The sequence below is a fragment of the Oreochromis niloticus genome, linkage group LG23 (assembly GCF_001858045.2).
Source record: "Oreochromis niloticus isolate F11D_XX linkage group LG23, O_niloticus_UMD_NMBU, whole genome shotgun sequence".
Lineage (NCBI taxonomy): Eukaryota > Metazoa > Chordata > Actinopteri > Cichliformes > Cichlidae > Oreochromis > Oreochromis niloticus.
Window position 1 is genome coordinate 17511686 of NC_031986.2, and position 19208 is coordinate 17530893.

Below are 19208 nucleotides of genomic sequence, written 5' to 3' on the forward strand. Positions count from 1 at the left end.
CTTCACAATAACATAGGCCTTGGGTCACATGGGGACCAAGGTTGGCTACATATTTGATCTGGACCTTGATTGTCAGCGCCCAAGGTCAAAACCGACCTTTTCAGGAAACCATATCAAGTATTATTTCACGTGAAAACGCATGGAGAGAGCTGTACAACACACTTTTCATTTTTTCCAATTTGACACGCTACAGCGTCACAGTGATGCCATAAAATCGTGCAAAATGACACACTGCATGACTATATTTTAAAATCTTTTAAAGCTTCTAGAAGCCAAGGCTTTGAACCAGTTCTGCTCCAATCATATGGATTTTGAAATGTACCTTAAGGTCATAGGTCAAAGGTTAGAGTCACACCAATTAGGACAAAATTTTAGCTTCCATTGGATCATCTCCAAACTTTAACGCTTTATATAAGTCAGTGGGAGACCTAAGCACTTTCTTTGTTGGAGCTCTTTAAACATGATTTTTCCAACACATTATATGGCTTCACAAAAAAATGAATATACAACACTAAATTTCCATATTAATAATGCTGAATTCAGCATAAAGCATCAAAGCATTAGCATAGCCCTTGCCCTTTGAGGGGAGATGTGCTCTCTGAGTGCTCTTGTTAAAACTGTTCCTCAGAAAATCTGCCTTTATCTCATCCCATCCCAAACATCCACCTGTGTTGCACCAGCCTGCAGGTGTGCTATGAACCTACCAAGTGAAGGGTCGAGTCTCTTTGGTGTCTTCCAGCTGAGGGTTATAGTTTTTCCTGTAATGGCCTCAATCACCGGTGGCCCATCAGGAGGATCGGGAACAATATCTGTTTCCAAAAACATACATATATATTTATATATTTTACAATAATATTAGGAAAATTGTGTATCCCGTAATGTGTACCATTAAACAGTGTGTATCTATGATTACCTGTAACATACAGATGAGCATAGCAGGCTGCTTTGCCCACTTTGTTGGAGATGACAGCCTTGTAAACACCTCCGTGAGCATGACAAGCGCTCCGAATGATCAGACTGTGGACATCCCTGTCTGGAGAACAGACACACAGGTTTCTTATTCGCCATCTTTCCCCCACTTTGAATGGCTTATTTTTGTGTGTTTATCTGCTTACACTGAGTCATTTTGCGCTCCTCGCTGTTCTCAATGCGCCTGCTGTTGTGATACCAGGCAATAGTTGGGTATGGCAGGCCTGCCACCTTGCATTTCAGCACCGCCTCCTTCCCTTCAATCACTTCTGCATCAGCCAGAGGCTGGACAAAGTCCGGCATGGTCCTCTTCTCCACCTCGTTGTCGAACACTTCAGGTTCCTCTGGGATGGACGGCATCTTCTCCAGCTTGGACCTGGAGGAAGAAAAGAACAGGTCGACTTGATTTTATCACACGCATTCGCTCCATCTGAGCTATTTTTCTTTGCCCTAGAAAGCAAAAATGGAACCTTTGATTTTTTTTTTTTAAATAGTTTGAAGGCTTTGAGAAGAAAACAAAGCCTTTAACAATTACACAATTAGGGATGAGATGCAAATAGAAACAAACGGCTTCTCTTACATGTGAGAGGAGATGGCAGCTCGGGGTTCTTGCACGTACAGCTCAGCAGTGCATTCAGACTTTCCGTGAATATTTTGAGCAACTGCTGAGTAAAATCCTTCTGTGTCACTGCTAACGTGGGTGATGACAAGCGAGTGACGACCCCCCTCTTGAAGGATGCGAATGTTATCACTCTCCTCCACTTGTGACTCTGAAAGAACGTGATAAAAGACAAATTAAAAAGCCATTTCTTTGGACAAGCCTAAAAAAAACAACAAAATGTAGGAACACCGCACATGCCGCTTTGAGATTCTTACCAAAATGCATCCATGTGACTCTTGGAGCAGGCGATCCGCTCACCTTACAGTCAAACCATGCTGTGCGTCCTTCGATGACCTCCAGGATGTCCAACTTTCGTGTGAACAGCGGCTCCTTGGACGGCGTGACGATCAGTTTCGCGCTCGAGGTCAGCTCCTCTGTAGATGCAAATGTGCCCTGTTAGTAAGTGTATCACTGAAATATGTTCAATCACATCTAAAGAAGTTGGAGAACAACCAACCAAAACCTCTCTGTTGGAGACAAAAACATGAAATGGAAAACCCAGCATAAATATAAGGTGTGATCATAAAAAAAAACCTTATGTGATTTAAATTTGCCATGTTTCCACCTTCAGGTTAGACTCCTTGGGAAGAAAAGGAGCCAACCAGTTAGATCAGGGCACAGATTAATGGCCACACATCTTCCCTTTCTGTCACTGTAAAGATATTTAACTGCACATTTAATCCCTGAAATGTCTTTGTACAAGAAGTATAAGTGCAATGTCAACAGTATGTCTCAGTCTTTATCCCTCAACCACAAAAGGCTGATGGCTTACATATTATCGTCACCCCGTCGGCCAGGCGGATAAGTAGACGGGCTGCATGGACGCCTAAGTTTGTGAATGAAATAACTCAGGAAGGAAGTCAGCTAGAATTTTCAAATTCATACTAGCGGTTAAGAGTTTTCTGAGCTTTGAACTTGAGAGTTTTCTGAAAATCTTGTGAATGCAGTAACTCGAGAAAATTCAGGATGTTGGATTTTCAAATTGAAACCATAGGTGCACCTATTTAAAATCTCTGTGCATAAATTGTTAAAAAAACAAAACAACTGAAAGAAAACCTGGCAATTCTGTAGTGGGTGATGATCTATGATGTGATGATTTATCTATTACTTTATTCCTGTACTATGAGTGGGCGTGGGGGAGGTATTTATCAGGAGAAAAAAAGTACAATTTATGAAAATACAGTTAAAACTCCAAAATGTATGCTAAAATGTAAGATGTCCCATGGGTTTTTGCAGGCCCTATTGTAGTCCTGGGGCTTTATGTTTGACACCCCTGAGTTATATCGTTTTAGGGAAGAGGAAGAAGGCACAAGGAGCCACATTTGCTAAATGAGGCCAGTATGACAGAAGAACTCTGAGCCTGTCTAAAAATATCTGGGGAAAACAATCATAGAGGTTAAAATCCCAGATTTGCACAGGTAAAAAATTCCAGTAAGTGATTTAAACAGAGCAGCAGCACCAGAAGATGGCTTTGAAGGGGAAATTTGCACAGGTTTTTAGTCAGACTGAAAATTTATGATCACACCTCATCTTATGTTCAGCAACAGGGACAACAGTGCTTGTGATTCACCTTTTGCAGTGCTCAGCTTGCAAGTATATGTCCCACTGTCGTCTTCATGTACTGAATTTAGCATGAGACGGCACCTATAGCATAAAGAAAAATACATAAATGAATATTTTTTTTTCTTAATGACACCAAAAATCTGACAGATAATAAAATGTGCTGCAGTGACAGCAACATGAGGTGAACCTACCTCTTTCCGTCAAAGTGCATCTTACAGTTGAGCAGTGCAGGCTGGATCAGCTTCCCCCTGGACAGCCAGTCCACGTCCACGTCTGGAGGTCCCGTGATGTGACACTCAAACACGGCTGATTCTCCAGCCCTCACTGCTGCGTCTTTTACCTCCCTGGTGATCGTCAATGCTGTTTGTGCTGCAGCGGTTGATTAAAAGAAAAAGAAAACAGCACAAATAGATCATATATATAAGGAAGAACTATAAGATAGAGCATGACTAAACATTCAGTTCAGTTTCTCATCACCTACCTCTGACCTCCAGTCTGCACTCTGCCTGCTTGCTTCCATACTCGTTGATGATCCTGCAAGCATACAGCCCTGCATCTGACCTCTGAGCCGAGCCGATCCTCATTTCACTGGTGCCATCTTCCATCTCTCGCACAGTGAAGCGCCCTGCTGTCTTCACCGAGACTCTGTCCTTCAGCCTGGGTCAGTATAAAGCGGCTGTCAGAATCATTTATGCTCCGGCGCGTAATGGAGGGGTGTTTGTGTGAGACAGTTAGTGACCTTGATTGTGATAAAAGCTTCAGGTTTCTCCTGAGATGTCTATCTGCAATAAAACCTTGAGGAAAAAAAGATGTCTTACCAGTAAACCATGGGTTTGGGCTGGCCTCTGGCTTTCACTGACATGACAACATCTTGACCCTTGGTTACCGCCTGGTCACATGGTGCCACCTATTAAAGAATGAAAACATGATTACCTATAAAGGCTTTTAAGGTTAATCTCTAAGCTTTGCGCCGGTTCTATCAGATTGGAAGTAAAATCACATTACGACCGTGCCCAGAATGACTGCAGCTATCAAGTAGCAATGCTGCGATGAAGCAAGTGGAGTCATGGTATGAAATGCAAAAGGATATGTCCATGGAGATTGCCATTTTGCTACTAGGAAAATGAATATTGTGGGACAGTGTGATCTTAAGATCAGAGAACGATCAAAAGAAGATTCATATTTCCATGTGCAGTAACTCATATTTATGTGCGATTGTTTTGGGACCTGCCTGTGGCCCCAATACCTGCATACCTGGAAAACATGAGACAGAGAGTGCAGCAGCAACACCTCACATGGAAGAAAGTAGCCATTAATGACAACAGACAATTGATTTTTCTTTTTCTTTTTTCTTTTTTTTTTTTGTTAAGTTAAATGCAGTAAAATCCAATGGATGGCTCTGGATTTGGGGGTTGCCAGAGGAACAGTACTTGTCTGACAGCATTGTGCCAAGTGTAAAGTTTGTTGGAGGGGGGATTATGGTTCGGGATTGTTTTTCAGGAGTTGGGCCAGCAGGGTTAGTTCCCCTGGGCCGGCTGTATATTTTTGTTGTGCTGTGTCTTTAAGAGAGAGCTGGTGGTGGCTGTTTGGTCCCCTCATCAGGTGGCTGTTTTTAAAAGATCCCTGCCCAGGAGTTGTCATCAGCAGCGACTGACAGCAGCAGCAGACCTGACCCTGGCTTCCAAACCTTGTGTTATTCGTGTCTGGTTCCTCAGATTTACTGAGCTTTGTATATAGTTTGTAAATTAGTCTTCACTTGTAAATAGTACATGGTAAATAGACACTGACACAGAAGGGGTGAGCTGCCTAATCATTTTCCTGTACTGTTTTCTCCTGGTTATTTCAGTTAGGGAGTTAGGTGTAGCTTGTGTCTTTTGTTTGGTTTTTGTTTCGATAGGGTTTTAGATAGCACCTCCTCTCCTGACTTAGCTTGTTTTGTTTGTTATTTTGGCCTTTGTTCACCCCGGAGTTGAGTTTTCAGTGTAGACAAATAAACCACCGTTCACTTAAGAAATTGGTTTTTCTGTGTATGGTTTTGGGGACCAGGGAGGGGTCACTTCCTTTTTAACCCTTATGCTAAGTTCCTGTACCCCTAGACTGGGGCGTAACATCAAGATACCGAGACATTTTTGACAATTTTCCTTCCTGCACAAAGCAAGGTCCATAAAGACACCAATAAGCGAGTTTGGTGTAGAAGAACCTGACTGGCCTTCACAGAGTCCTGACATCAACCTGATAGAACACCTTTGAGATTAAATGGTAAATGGCCTGTATTTGTATAGCGCTTTACTTAGTCCCTAAGGACCCCAAAGCGCTTTATACTACATTCAGTCATTCACACACTGGTGATGGCAAGCTACATTGTAGCCACAGCGCACTGACAGAGGCAAGGCTACCGGATACTGGCGCCACCAGGCCCTCTGATCACCACCAGTAGGCAACAGATGAAGTGTCTTGCCCAAGGACACAACGACCGAGACTGTCCGAGCCGGGGCTCGAACCGGCAACCTTCCGATTACAAAACGAACTGTCAACTCTTGAGCCACGATCGCCCCTTAATTAAAGTGGAGACTGCGAACCAGGCCTTCTGGTCCAACATGAGTGTCTGACCTCACAAATGTGCTTCTGGAAGAATGCTCACAAATTCCCACAAACACTCCTAAAGCTTGTGGAAAACCTTCCCAGAAGAATTGAAGCTGTTATAGCTGCAAAGAGTTGATCAAATGATCAAATTAAAACCTATGGATTAAGAACAGGATGTCATTCAAATTCATATGCAAGCGAATACTTTTGGCAATACAGTGTTTGACATCACAACATTTTTTGCCTGATTTTGGTTACTTGCAGTGTTGAACCTGGACCAACATTAATTATGATGATCCGGGAAAGACACCAAAATGGGCATATCAGAGACATCGACTATGACGCTGTTATTTAAAGAAAAAATCATAAGGAGCTTTTATACTTTTACCTGAAATGAGGGAGGCTCTTTTAAATGGTGAGGAAGTGAGCCTCCGACCTCCATCACCTCCTCCTGAGGACTCAGGTACTCCTCATCTGACTGGATTGGACTGCTGATTTCCAGAGATACAGCAGATTTCCCACATTGCATGTGGGTCAGCTCTGGAAGAACAAGATATCGGACACAAATATAATAGAATTACAAGGATACTACTGCCGTGTCTAATTCATTTTTATTTGAGTTCACAAAAAAGTCAATTCTGATTTACACACGTCTTAATTTAAGTAATTGAGTGCAAAGCCTTTTGAAATATGGTTAGCATGGCACCGGCGTAGCTCGTTAAGCCTTTCGATGGGAACAATCTGTCAGAGCTCTGATGTTTACGGTCTTTTTTTTGCTTTGCTGGTGTTGATCTTTGCCAAAAATGAGCACTTGGCAACACAAAGCAGTGGGTTAGACACAAGTGGGCCACGTGCACCCCCACACATTGAGCACAGGGACCATCTGAAGTGACCATAAGCGAACAGATAACGAATTAATCCCTTAATCCCTGACCCAATCATTCACTCATTCCCACGAGTTCTAGATCAGACACTGTGTCTGGACCCTTGGCAGTCTCGACTACAGTCAGACTCAACTCACAGCTGCGGGAAGAAATATAAAGAGCTGCCTCTCTCTCTTTCTGTCTCTCCTTCTTCTTTTGTTGCCGTTTTCGTGTCAGCATTTCGCAATCTCTGCAAAGCCTAAGACCTCACACATCTGGCACGACTAGATAACGTTGTGAGTGAAGATGAATAAAATCAGTTACCCAAGTAGAATAAAGACATTTCCCCCCCTTTCAGATGGCAGCGCAGTGGACTGATAGGTATTTTGCATGAAATTCAATTGTGCAAAATAAAGGGAAAGTGGGTCATCATCTGCAAGTGAAAGGCAGGCTTGGTCGCATGTACAGATGGAAAGAAATGCACCGAAAGCCATATATGGAAAAGCTGACTAATAGCAATGAAACACGATAAAAAAAACACTGTTTATGCCAAATTATTAAGCGACGTAGGTGGATATTCTGTTGAGCTTACAGCATTAAAAAGGGGGGGAATAAAAACAACAAAATAACCTACCTAGAGTCACATCTCTGAGCGGCGTCTGTGCACCAGGGGATAACTCCCCAGAGTATTTATGTAAACCTGCCAACTCTTACACAACTCCCGAACAGTGTGAGCCGACCAACTTTCCTCCACCCTGTCCTCCTGCTTCCCATCACTGTTACGCCTTTATTCTCTTATACTCCTGACAACCTGGGCTGATGAAAAAGCTGAATATTTTAAAAGTTCATTAAAGCTTAGGTCATTTTCAAAGACTCCACCGAGTCACAAAGCTTTGGCTCTTCAACTTCTTAGATTTTTTTTATGCAAAAATGACAATAGGCCTGTGTTATGCTCTCGCATATTTCTTTGAAGCCAGTAAATCAATCTCGCCCACTATTTTGGCTTGTCGTGGCAACAATCTACACAGTTCTTGGCTAAAATGACTCACATAATCTCCCGCCACTTTCTGGCAGCTCCATCCCCAAGCCCTGTAGCGTGAAATCTGAAGTGATGAAAAACTCCACGATTACAGCTGTAATCTCGAGCGGGGACATAAAGCAGACGGCAATTACCCGAGAGAACAAGAGGCCTTCTAAAAATACTCCTGCAAAGTTACACTCCGCTGGCCTAATATGGCAACAGAGGCCCGCATGCTGCTGTCGGAAAAGCACCAGGGTGAGCGCTCGCATTTGTTGACAAAACTGTGAAGAGGGGAAAGTTGCATTTGCATGAGGCCGAACCGGCACTGCTGGGAGCTTCTCTCATGCACAGCATAGTATAAACACCCGTCCACTGCAGGCGCTTATTTTATTTTTTTTTGCCTGATTTTGAATGCCACGGCTGCCTTTGAGGCTCAGGAGACCTTTGTGTGACGGGGGCAGGTCTGTGTTTTGAATTCATGCCGAGGGGGAGCTCGGTGCCTTCAAGAATTAATGGGTTGCCATGGCAACTATCGCTGCGAGGAGCCCCGGTCGGGATGCTGAGCTCCAGCGGGCCTTTGTAGTCATTAAGACAGAATGTCAGGCGGAGGAGGGCTGGCAGCGGATTAAAGTGTGAGTCAACATGTTTGAGAACAGCATCGTTTTTATGTTCCCCCCGGTGTCGCTCTCCTCATTTAAAATTTGTGCTGGTAAAATGTGTCACCATGTCTAACTGCAAAACAAGAAAGCAGTAGAGGCAGGCGGATACATGCAAACATCGATAGTGTCGATACCAACGCTAGTATTGGTACTGGATAGGTACTGGTGCGATAGGATGGATACTTTGTTTCTATCCTTCTAAGTTCAGTATGTAGCCTACTGAATTGTGTTAAATAAATTTAATATTTTTGGAAGATGACTCATCTCATAAATCATGACACACTGCTCTCCCCCATATAAGCTGCCTTTATAGGTTAAAATTATCAGTATTTGTATTGGTATTGGCAATACAGGCTGTATATTTACTTGGTAATCGAATTGATACCAATATTTCCAGTATCGCACTGGGCTTGAAAGCAGGCTCTGGCCCAGCCTCACCTGACTGGATGTAGAGCGTCGCGCTGCACGACGCTCTGCCCGCCGCGTTGACAGCCGTGACGCAATATGAGCCCGCATTGCTCAGCCTCATCTCCTTTATCACCAGACTGTGCTTCTCGCCCTCAGCTTTAACCACATGGAACGCGTCGCACCGGATCTCCACATTATTCTTCCTCCATGTCACTGAGAAGGCAGAGAGACAGAAAACACAAACACTGAAAAACTGATATGGAAGAAGTCCGGTTGCAAAGATGTGAAATGATAAGGCTCATTGATTTGGTTTATGAGAGTTTCACTTAAAATGACCAGATTTCATAAGACTGTGTGTGCAAGAAATCGCTTCCTACAGCACTTAACAGAAAACAGTTTCCTTACTAAATTCAAAAAAAGAAAATGATAGAAAATGGGGATGTTAAAATGGTGACTTGTCTTCATCTGTACCAGTAGGGGTTGGGCTGCCAGTGATGATGCATTGCAGTGTGACCTCAGAAGCGCTGGGTGCGGTGGTGTCCTCAAGAGGCTTCTCAAACCTCGGGGCCTCAGCTGGCTCATCATCGGCAGACAGGTAAGAGTCATCGGAAGAACCGCCTGTGAATTACAGGGACGGTCAGAGTGTTTTCTGTGCAGCTGCCGGTGCTCTATTACCTGCTTTAGAAAAATGGGTCAGACTCCAAATTAAGGTATTGGGCTAGTTTCCTTTTATGGATCCCCATGATGAAATGAGTTTCATTAGTGAGTCTGGGCCCGGCAGCAATTCTGGGTTTGATTAATTTTCCATGGTGGACAACATAATATATATAAGTTCAATCTTTTTGATCATTCCTTGTTAGTTTGTAATCTGTATTTTTTATTTCTATGTGCATGTTTTTCTTATTCAGGGACTTACAGCCTAGTAAAGGTAATAAATCTCCAATAAGATTTTTTTGTGTTTCAGATCTTAAAGCCACAAATGAGGCACAAAAAAGCAAAAGTTGTTAAAACGGGAAGCAAACAAACACCCAGCATTACTTGACGTTCTTTAAGAGTGATGTCACAACCCTAAAAAGTCTAGTTCTCTGACCCCCGGTAGTTAAACGTATCACTTTTCTTAAGGGTAGTGTTGTGCTTAAGTACCACACAACAAAAGTCTGTGAACTCAGGTATGTCCTGATCTCTTTACGGTTTAAATGGGTTTTTTTTAATAATCTCACTCAGTGGTGGTCAAAGGTGAAACAGAACAAAAACCTTTAACCAGATATGATAGCAAAACGTTTTAGCTTAGGGCTAAGGGAGTTATTTAATCTCTTAAGATCCACCAGCTTCCTAGTGCTCTTTTGTTAGGGTTATAGTTGTCATTATGTTCCCTTCTACCACTTTGTCTAGATATTTTATTTTGTTTGACCTGCCAAATGGGAACATTTATGAAAATAGTACTGTAAGCCTGGCAACTTGGTAGACGTTGAGCAGAAATCCATGGATAAAGCCTCAAAGACTTCTAAAGGGACAACAAAAGGTGGCTGTATTTGTTTTGTTATTTGTGTAAAGAAACGAACTGGACAACAGTTGGGTCACTCAAGCCACAGGCAGGAACCTAATGGCTCCCAAAATAATTAAAGTGTTCATCCAGTTCCAGACTCTCATCTGTGATGGATGCTGCTTGGATTTTTTACAAACACGTTTATCTATAACACTCGTAAAGCATCACCTACCTTCGTCTGCAGACTTCCGTTGAGCAGAACGGCCTTTTTTGCTCTTGTGTACTCTGCCCTCCCTCTTGCTTCCCTCGTTGCTCCTGTGTGGAACACTTTCTGTCTCCATGGGTTCATCCTCCACCAGGATGGTGGGGATGTTCACTTTCATGGCCGGAGATGTCCGCCCCACCTCCGCCTTCCTTCGTTTTAGGAGCGGGCTGATGGAAGGAGTGGGTGATGGGGTGAGCCGAGGAGGCTTGGGTGGGTACTGGGGTCCTGGTTCCCTTACAGTTACTGGGGATGCTCTCTTCCCTGTTGGGCCTTGTGATCGGTGGTCCGCCTTGTTGTCCATGTTGGTGTCTCTCTTTGAATCAACTCTGGAGGAGGATGAAGATTTGTGGGATGTGTTAACAAGTGTGTCTTTGTCAGCTGCCAGAGAGCTTTGTAGGGTTTCCCTGCATGCAAAAGATGAGAAAGCTGTTATGTAATATGACAAGTGAGGGAAAAAAAATATTAGATGTCTAAAACTCTTAATTTCTATTAAGTGCTTTGTTGTTGTTTTTTAAAGAAATTTCAAATCCCTCAAAGAAAAATACACAAATTTGATCATATTTGAATCTTTTTTTAAGAGAAAATTTCATAAGTAAAGATAATCTTCTTCAAACCTGATTAAGCTCGTCTTTGTAGCTGTTGGCAATGGTTGTCCTGGTAACTGGTGAACTGGTGGCGTTGCCGTGGTAACAGAGATTTTCCTCGCGCTATCCACTGGTTTCCCGTGCAAATCTGACTGTGTCATCTTTTCTTTTCCGGGGCTGCTGCTCTGATTCCCCGGGTCTTTGCCTTGGGCCTGCGGAGAATTCTTCCATATGCCGCCCCCCTCCCTCTCCCCAACTTTTCCTTCCTCCAGGGCTCGCTCCCTCGCCTCTAACTTTTTAACCACTTGGGCAGGAATGGGTTCTAGTTTCCCTGTGTGCAGCCTGTCTTTCTGTGACAGCTGCTCAGTGGAATATGCCTTCTTCAAGCTCGGTTTACCCACAAGCTTCTTGATCCGCTGGAGCTCTTCTGTGAACTTGCTCTGGTAGTTCTGGATCCTCTGGGAGTAGTTTGTCTTGTCCTCTAATGAAGAGGCCCTCTGCTTGAATACCGCTCTCTTCTGGGCTGCACCCTGCAGTATTCGACTCTCCTCTTTGCTCGGGCCTCCTGTCTTCTTTCCACTCTCATCTAAGTCAAAGGAAGCTGCCCCTCGTGGCAGATCCACACTCGCCCTTCGCTCCTCAAAGGCAAGGACCTTGTCAAAGATCTTGGGTCCTGCACGAGCCAGTTTGGGCGTCATAACTGCACTGTTGGTGCCAGATGACTGGCCCATATTAGAAGTTTGGGGATCTGAAGGTTTGACTTTGCCCGAGTCTTGTTTTGGTGTGCTGATGCTGTTTTTGTGCGTGCTGAGAGGTGGCTGGGGGGAAGACAGGGGGACATGGGAGGAGAGGCCCTGTGATTCATCAGCAGTTTGAAGCCTAGAGGGGTAAGGATTGAGGGGAAATAATGAGCTCTGGTGCAGTGGCGAAGGCTTTGGAGGAGTAATAAGATGCAGATAAATGTCCGTTTGTGTCATTTTGTCTCATCATGTTTGAGTTCTTTGTGTTTCGCATGTGCTTTCTGTGTTGTTTCAGGTAATGAGCAACACATCAGACAGTGTGAAATCAAATGGCCAAGAAACAAACGTAATGAAATTTTGAGATTTAGAGTTCTTAAGACCTTAACCCTAAAACTGCAATAACCGCCAGTTGTTGGCATGTTGCACCAACAATATTACAAATAAGAACATAAACTCCTACGAAAATCAAAAATAGTACCCCTGCTTAAACTTCTAACACAATAACACCATGCCTAAAAATAACCTGTGAATCACATGATAATTACTCGGTGAGAACACTCATGCTAATATCAGCTCAGATCAAAGCAACCCATGCATGCCACTGCAAACCTATAAACATATGGTGTTAATCCAAAGTGAGGGGCGGCTGTAGAAAACATGCAGTGGGTAAAAATCACAGTTTTCAGAAGTGCTGAATAATATATTATACTAGCAGATTGTACAAGTGCATCCTGTCTAATGGCTGTATGAAATATTAATATTAACATTGATATTTTGTTGGCTTGTAATCGTTGTTAGATTCAAATCAATCCACACTGATGGCACGCAGAGTCGAAGGAAAGTGTGACATCAAAATAAAAAAAGTACACTACATGGAAAAATGGGAATATATAAAGAAGAGTAAAAAATGAATAACAAATTGTATAGCAAATGGAATAAAGTTTTTGCGAGTTGGGTCTATGGAGGATATAATGTCTTGCCATATGAGTCAGTTTTCATTGCGATTTGGGGTTTCTGGCCAGTCTTTTTGCTTTTTGGGGGGAATCCTGGGAATTAAAAAGCCATGTGCTATAACGGCATAGAAAATGTTCTCCCTCTGTACAGGCTGAACATGCTCCCATAGTAGTCGCTGCCTACGGAAACACTTTCCTCTGACCCCTGAATGGGCCGGGCAAGGTTAGCGTGAGACGCTCGGACAAGTGGTTCCACACCCAGGTGACGGACAGGGGGGGCCCCCTCGGAGGGACCCCCACCGAGCCCTTGCCTTGCTGGGTTTGTGGGATCCAAATGGGGCCCTGGAGGTCGGGAACCCAGAGTGCGGAGCTCTCGCTCCACTACAGGGTCATATGTGCCAGGGAGGGTGGCCCTGCGATCTGAAGCATCGGGGTTGTAGTCCATCACCCTTCCTCCCTCACCTGTGCAGAGAAAAAGAGAACGGGAGAGAGACTTTTTGAATTTAAAAATTGTATAATTTTATATTAGACTTTTAGCATTTTTTTAAAAAAAAACAATATATTGGTTGCTGTCGGCGATTAATAGACAGACTGTGTCTGTGTTGAAAATGATCTTGAGCTGTGGAGCCTGCTAATTCATTGGTGAGAGTGTGGTTACTTGTTTTTAACAATAACAATATAGCTTTATTGCATAACAGAATATTATATACAGGCATGGCTAAATAAGCAGCCATTTGTTTGCAGTAAGTAAGTAGTTAGTAGGCTAAAGACATTTCCCAAATATGGGATGAAGAAAGTACTTGATATGTTTTTTGGTGAATTTCTTCCTCTTCAGAGTGAAAAGAGGCCAAACATATGAGATATCATTGGAAAGGCCACGATGTCCTCTGTTGAACACATCAGGACGTGATATAGATATGATATGATATGATATGATGATGATGATAGAGAGCAAAAACAAATTTTCATTACAGTGGGCATAAATGAATAGGCTGGGTCTCAGGAGGATATCACATTGTATTATATTATATTGTACCGTGTCTATTGTATGACACATATCTTTTTATATTGTGTCTATTGTATCATATCATATCATACAATGTCATATTGTACTAAATTGTATTATCTGGATCCCTTTATTTCATATTGTACTGTATAATTTCACATTGTTTGTACCACTTTGTATTGTATTATCATTTCATATCATAGCATCCCTCATTGGATCATCATATCATGTCATTTCATATCATATTACATATTGCATGATTGTTTTGTATTGTATGATACTGTATATACTTATTTTTTGGCTTTGGTGTTATAGAAGTTGTAGAAGTTCCTGCAAGTCAAACTTCATCAGATTGAAGAGAAAGTTGATGGATGGGCCGTGTGAATTAAACCATTTTAATGGAAGCACTGTAATTTCCTAATACCGCGCTCCTCTTAAAAATATTTTTGCATAAATCTAATAAGAAATGATTTATCACCAAGACTCTGATTTTGCTTTACTCTCTAATAAAGCATTCCTATATCTAAAATATTTTTTAATGTCTTAATTGGAAGTTAATGCAGTAAGAAGCAAGCAAAAAACCCGTGGTGGGGGGAAAATGACGTCTAATGAAGACAGCGTTGTTAAGCATGATGGATAAACAACCTATTGATTGCTTGAAAACAGGAAATGAAACAGAAAGTGAAGGGGCCACGTTTGAAACGTGTACCTCTTAAAGTGATCCTTCGCCCAGCGATGAGCAACGGAGACAGGAATGCTTTAGCAGCATAAAAAAAGAGCGGTCAGCATCTTCTGTTAACGAAGGAAACCTTGAAGCGGCGATACGGTCGGGGATAAAAAACATCTTGGCGCTTGACTGATTGAATGATACTGACTCAGCGTCACCATCAGAAACTGCAATATCAGTTTCTCATAAAACAAAAAAAATGATGGAACAAAATGAGAAATCTTTTCAGAGCAGCCACACTTTTAGGCCTTGATATATCCAGCTTCAAAATTCTGTTTTCACTTCTCTCCGAGGCCGGGCAGCAGCTTTCATTTTTATTTGAACACTCCGTGCTTTGAAACGTATCTCATCCGTGTCTGGCTTTAGGGCCGGAAATATTTTCTGGAATACATTGCCTGAGGAGAAAATGTATCTTGTTTGTGTTTTACAAGGTATTGTAGTCATTATTTAGTATTCAGCAGAGGCAACCACTCTGTTCCATGAAGAAAACAAATGATGTATCACCTCATCCCTCCCTCATTTGATATTCTCTTTCTATTTTTCTGTAGCTTGTCTCTGGAGGGACATGATGAGGGCGTAGTCAGCCCACCAACACAAAAGCTTAGAAAGTGCAAACACCAAGTATGAGCGAGGAAAGAATATACTCTAACATTTCTCTAACAGAAGGGTGTCAATATTTCAGGTCTATATTCAGACTTGTTGCTTGGTTAGGAGTGGATGGCGAGGACGTAAAGGTTCTACGACTCCAATGCACCAGCAGCACTTTAGCAAATTAGTAAAGACTCTTTCAGGAATTGTTCTCGTCAATGCAACACTAACAGGTTCAAGCGTAACCTTGCCGCTAGACGAAATACTTTTTTTTCCCCCTTTAAATTTTAGACATTTGCATTAAGATCCAGAGGATTTGCATTTCTTTTTCCTCCTGTATCAAATTTAATGCTCTTTAGGCTTAATCGGATTTGCTTTAGAGCAAGTAAACTGCCTCACACAGTACCCATTAGTCAACATGCAATTTTATTTTAGCAACAAAAAAATCTTCAACAGGGATGAAATATATATATCAGTTCATTGCTTTAGCTGAATAAGAGCAATTTCCAAACTGTAAAATCTTGGATGGAAGAAGGATTTTCTTTACAGTAGCTTTAATTTGGACTGTTATTGTAGAAAAGAGGAAATCAAATGCTTAAAAGTTTAACGTTTGACCTAGAATGTAGGACTTGGGAGACAGGACTCAAAATTAAAGAGCAGCTTTATTGCTGAAGCCTTTTCTAAAAAAACAAAAACAAGGAAGGGCTTGAGTCAAAGGGAAAACACAGAATAAGGGAGCACACAGCACTGAGAAAGGACATGGATAAGAGGAGACTCGGATAATAAATACACAAGGAAATACCAACAAATCTGGAATAAGGAGAGCGGGAAAGTAAAACTCCATACAAAGCACACAAAATAAGAAACTATCAAAATAAAACAGGAACTAGTGAACGCTGACACACCGAGAGTCAAACATTCAAGTCTGACACAAAGACAAAATGTAAACAAACATGGAGAAAAGGTTGACTTTACACAGGAGACAAGCATAGAAAGCATAAATAAGAAAACTGAGAAGCTCTTGGACTAAATAGCATACTTCTGAAATCCAAAAAGAATCCCAAACCCATGGCCGTGACATACAGAGCTTGGGAACGGAGACCTCTGTTAAAGTCAAACTCATATTAAAGTCGAATTATTGAGATCCTGAGAGTCTGAATTAAAGATGATGAAAAGACACTTCTGTGGATGAAGAATGAAGCCAATATGGAGTACTGTGCAAAAGTCTTGAGCCACAACTCGTTTCTTTATATTTTGCTTCCAAGGAGCCGGACTTTCTTGTCATTTTTTAGTGGTCTTGAGCAATAGTTCTCCAGACTTTCTGACGGTCTTTCAAAGTTTTAATCTGCTTTTTCACTCATTTTCAGTCCAGTCCTTGTACCTGACCATTTTCAGATTATTGCTTTTTGTTTGTTGGCACACTTGACCCATGAATTATTAAAGCACAAAAAGGTACGTAGCTCAACGGAAGAACCAGAGTGTATATTGGCAACAGGAGTGACAAATTGAAATTTGAAATTTTGGGTCCAAATCGTTGAATGCGTAGGTGCCTGCAGGCATGTGTAAAGCACGGTGGAGGCTCTGTCATTATTTGGGGTTTCGTTAAGCCAGTGGTGTTGGAGGTTTTGTCAAAATCGATGGAATTATGAGCACAGGAAAGAACCACCAGTGTGGGTTGCCTCAAATCTTTTGCACACTGCACAGCTACTCAAATAGCCACTTGAGGCTGGCTCCCCCTGCAGGTCAATCGCCCATGTTAAAATGCCCAGCTTCAGTCTCTACGACTTATTTCCCCTTCTATGACGGCCAAACATCTTTAGATAACTCCACTATTTAAATTTAATCGAAGTTTAAAGTTATGCTTTGACTTGCTGTAAAGTTAAGTCCACTAACAGCTTCTCTAAGAAGTCTGTGCAGTAGTCTTAGTGTGTTGCTGTACTATCTGAGAACTAAATACCATGTATCTGTATCTGTGCGATGCACTTGTGCAGCTTTTGGTTCTTGTCCAAATGTGTTCAATTCTGGCTCCAAAAGACCAAAACGGTAATGGCCATAATGCTAGAAGGGAGAGCTCACAAACCTGTGGGTGGCATTATAACAGATATGATACATTTATTTGAAAAATATAAACAATAGTAGGTCTTAGACTATCAATAATTTACGATTTCCCAAATCTCTGTTATCCAAGAGATTGCTTCCCGTGTCTTTTTCTGTCCAACCAGTAGTCCAAACTGCAAAAATCCTCAATTTAGAGAAAAAAGCAAAGCAAATCCTCCCACTGGAGAAGCTGGAAGATGATCAACCAGCCAGTAAATTCACTGATTATTTGAGCTGTCGAAGCTCTACACCAGCACGGTAAACTGAAAGAAAGAAATCTCATGCAGCACCTCATTTTTAGGTGAGTATACCATAACATTCACTGACCCACTGGACCGTTCCGCCTGATCCCTGTTCATTAAGGCACCTCTATTTAAAGTTAACGATGTACATTTACATTTTAATTGGCACAGCACGTGTACTTGATGCATTCCTTTCAGCCTCATTTATCCAGCAGAAATAGTCCCATTTTTGTTGGACAGCACGTTCCCCTGTGGAGCCACACGGAGAGCTCCAGACCTGAGACAGGTTCCCTGCTTGAAACTAGGGCAGTGTGTCACACCGTTGCATCACACCATGAGGGATTAATGCCTTCTGCCATATCGGATTTCATCCAGCGCACGTATTGGGCCAGCATGATAACAGCCTCCATTAAATCTATCTATCATAATTTTATACAAGTGTGTTTTTGGCAGAGATGTTGGTGGCGGAGATGTAAATCGGGCTAAATATCATTTTGGACAAAGAGCTGCAGAATATTTTCTTTAAGTAGTGCAACCTTGCAGCTAGAAAATATGACTTTAAAAAAGAAAAGCGAAGCCTCGAAACCACAAACTTACATAAGCTTTAAAAAAAAAGGAAAAAAGGAGTTTAAATAAGATACCTGAAGGTCCTTTACGGCCAGCCTTGTCATGGTGCCTCCCGGGCCCTTCTTTGGTTTCCATCTGAGGTTCTGTGGTCTCATCCTCTGTGGTCTCAGAGTCTGAAACAAAGAGAAGGAAAACACTATGAGATGAGACGGGAGGAGAAGGTGGAAATCCAGCAAAGAGGAGCTGAGGTGGAGGGCGGGAAGAGGAGGCTGGAAACAACAAGAGAGCGCAGGTAGAAAATGACTTTTCACATTTGCTTAGCAGCAGATGTTTTGATGGGTCACTGAAAAGAGCTGCGGCGAGCCCCCCCTCCACTTCCTCGCCCCCCCCCCCCCCCCAGAGTGAAATAAATGGGTTGAAACTGGAGCGTGACATGAAGCCAGCTGTGGCTTATAAAAATGCATGCAGGGGAGGGGTATGTAAAGATGCTCTTCACTCAGCTTTGAGTCAGCTTGAAGCTCAAGAGGAATCTATATATAAGGAAGAAGAGCAAAATCTTAAATTTTACTCAACGCTGTTATTTTATTTGACTTGAACTCATGCATTTTGACTGTTTTCACAAAAGAGGACAACTACAATCAGAAAATAAGTATGGTTTGCAAAAAATAATAAAGTGAAAGCTGAACTCTGAGTGCATAATTTACAAAAAGAAGACGTGGGATAAACATCTGACTTGGTTCTCAGTTTTATGGGGAAAGGACACAAAACAACAGGGTGCTACGATGATAAACACGATGCAAACAGAGGATCGCAGAGTGCAGATCGCTGATTGACAAAGCTCGGCCTAGATGTTGAGGACAAAAGATGCAGTACAGAGGCAAACAGACACACACACACAGACACTCAGGGTCAAAGTAAGGAGCCTGAAACCACATCTCCGTTGCTGAGATCACATTACATCAGATGAGGTCGGCGACAGAAACAAATCAAATAAATAAAAACAAAGGACAGAGGATGACAGGCGGGTTTACCATAGCTTTGCTTTCGGCAGGAGCGGAAAACTTCGCTTCCATAGTGGCAGCAAGAGAGGGCAGACGGGAGAGCACCGTTACTATGGAAACCAGCATCTCTCTCACCCACACGACCAATCCTCTTCGTACCCATTAGAGTCTAAAATCACCAGCCACACTGCTGGGTGGCTGACAGATATGTTTACTGGTTAGAGA

General features: G+C 42.4%; 2 protein-coding genes across 5 annotated transcripts in view; both read right to left on the minus strand.

Moving 5' to 3' along the window:
• Window positions 1–12076, minus strand: part of LOC102082844 (striated muscle preferentially expressed protein kinase) — a 29690-nt gene extending 17614 nt beyond the window's left edge. Inside the window, exons 1-14 of one of the 2 annotated variants that reach the window (XM_025903416.1) lie at window positions 11093–12076; window positions 10446–10804; window positions 9199–9345; window positions 8758–8940; window positions 6165–6316; window positions 4012–4100; window positions 3675–3850; window positions 3385–3562; window positions 3201–3274; window positions 1846–2004; window positions 1550–1739; window positions 1116–1345; window positions 914–1033; window positions 705–809 (exon numbers count right to left, since the gene is read on the minus strand). In XM_025903416.1, coding sequence (XP_025759201.1) covers window positions 705–809; window positions 914–1033; window positions 1116–1345; window positions 1550–1739; window positions 1846–2004; window positions 3201–3274; window positions 3385–3562; window positions 3675–3850; window positions 4012–4100; window positions 6165–6316; window positions 8758–8940; window positions 9199–9345; window positions 10446–10804; window positions 11093–12039 — 3109 coding nt within the window. In that variant the 5' untranslated portion in view covers window positions 12040–12076. Of the gene's footprint in view, window positions 1–704; window positions 810–913; window positions 1034–1115; window positions 1346–1549; window positions 1740–1845; window positions 2005–3200; window positions 3275–3384; window positions 3563–3674; window positions 3851–4011; window positions 4101–6164; window positions 6317–8757; window positions 8941–9198; window positions 9346–10445; window positions 10883–11092 lie in introns of both variants that reach the window. The other variant, XM_025903415.1, reaches the window with a different exon arrangement.
• Window positions 12077–12841: 765 nt separating this feature from the next.
• Window positions 12842–19208, minus strand: part of LOC112841745 (striated muscle preferentially expressed protein kinase) — a 28542-nt gene continuing 22175 nt past the window's right edge. For 2 of the 3 annotated variants that reach the window (XM_025903417.1, XM_025903419.1), the window contains exons 3-4: window positions 18057–18155; window positions 12842–13217 (exon numbers count right to left, since the gene is read on the minus strand). In XM_025903417.1, coding sequence (XP_025759202.1) covers window positions 12871–13217; window positions 18057–18155 — 446 coding nt within the window. In that variant the 3' untranslated portion in view covers window positions 12842–12870. Of the gene's footprint in view, window positions 13218–18056; window positions 18156–19013; window positions 19044–19208 lie in introns of all 3 variants that reach the window. The other variant, XM_025903418.1, reaches the window with a different exon arrangement.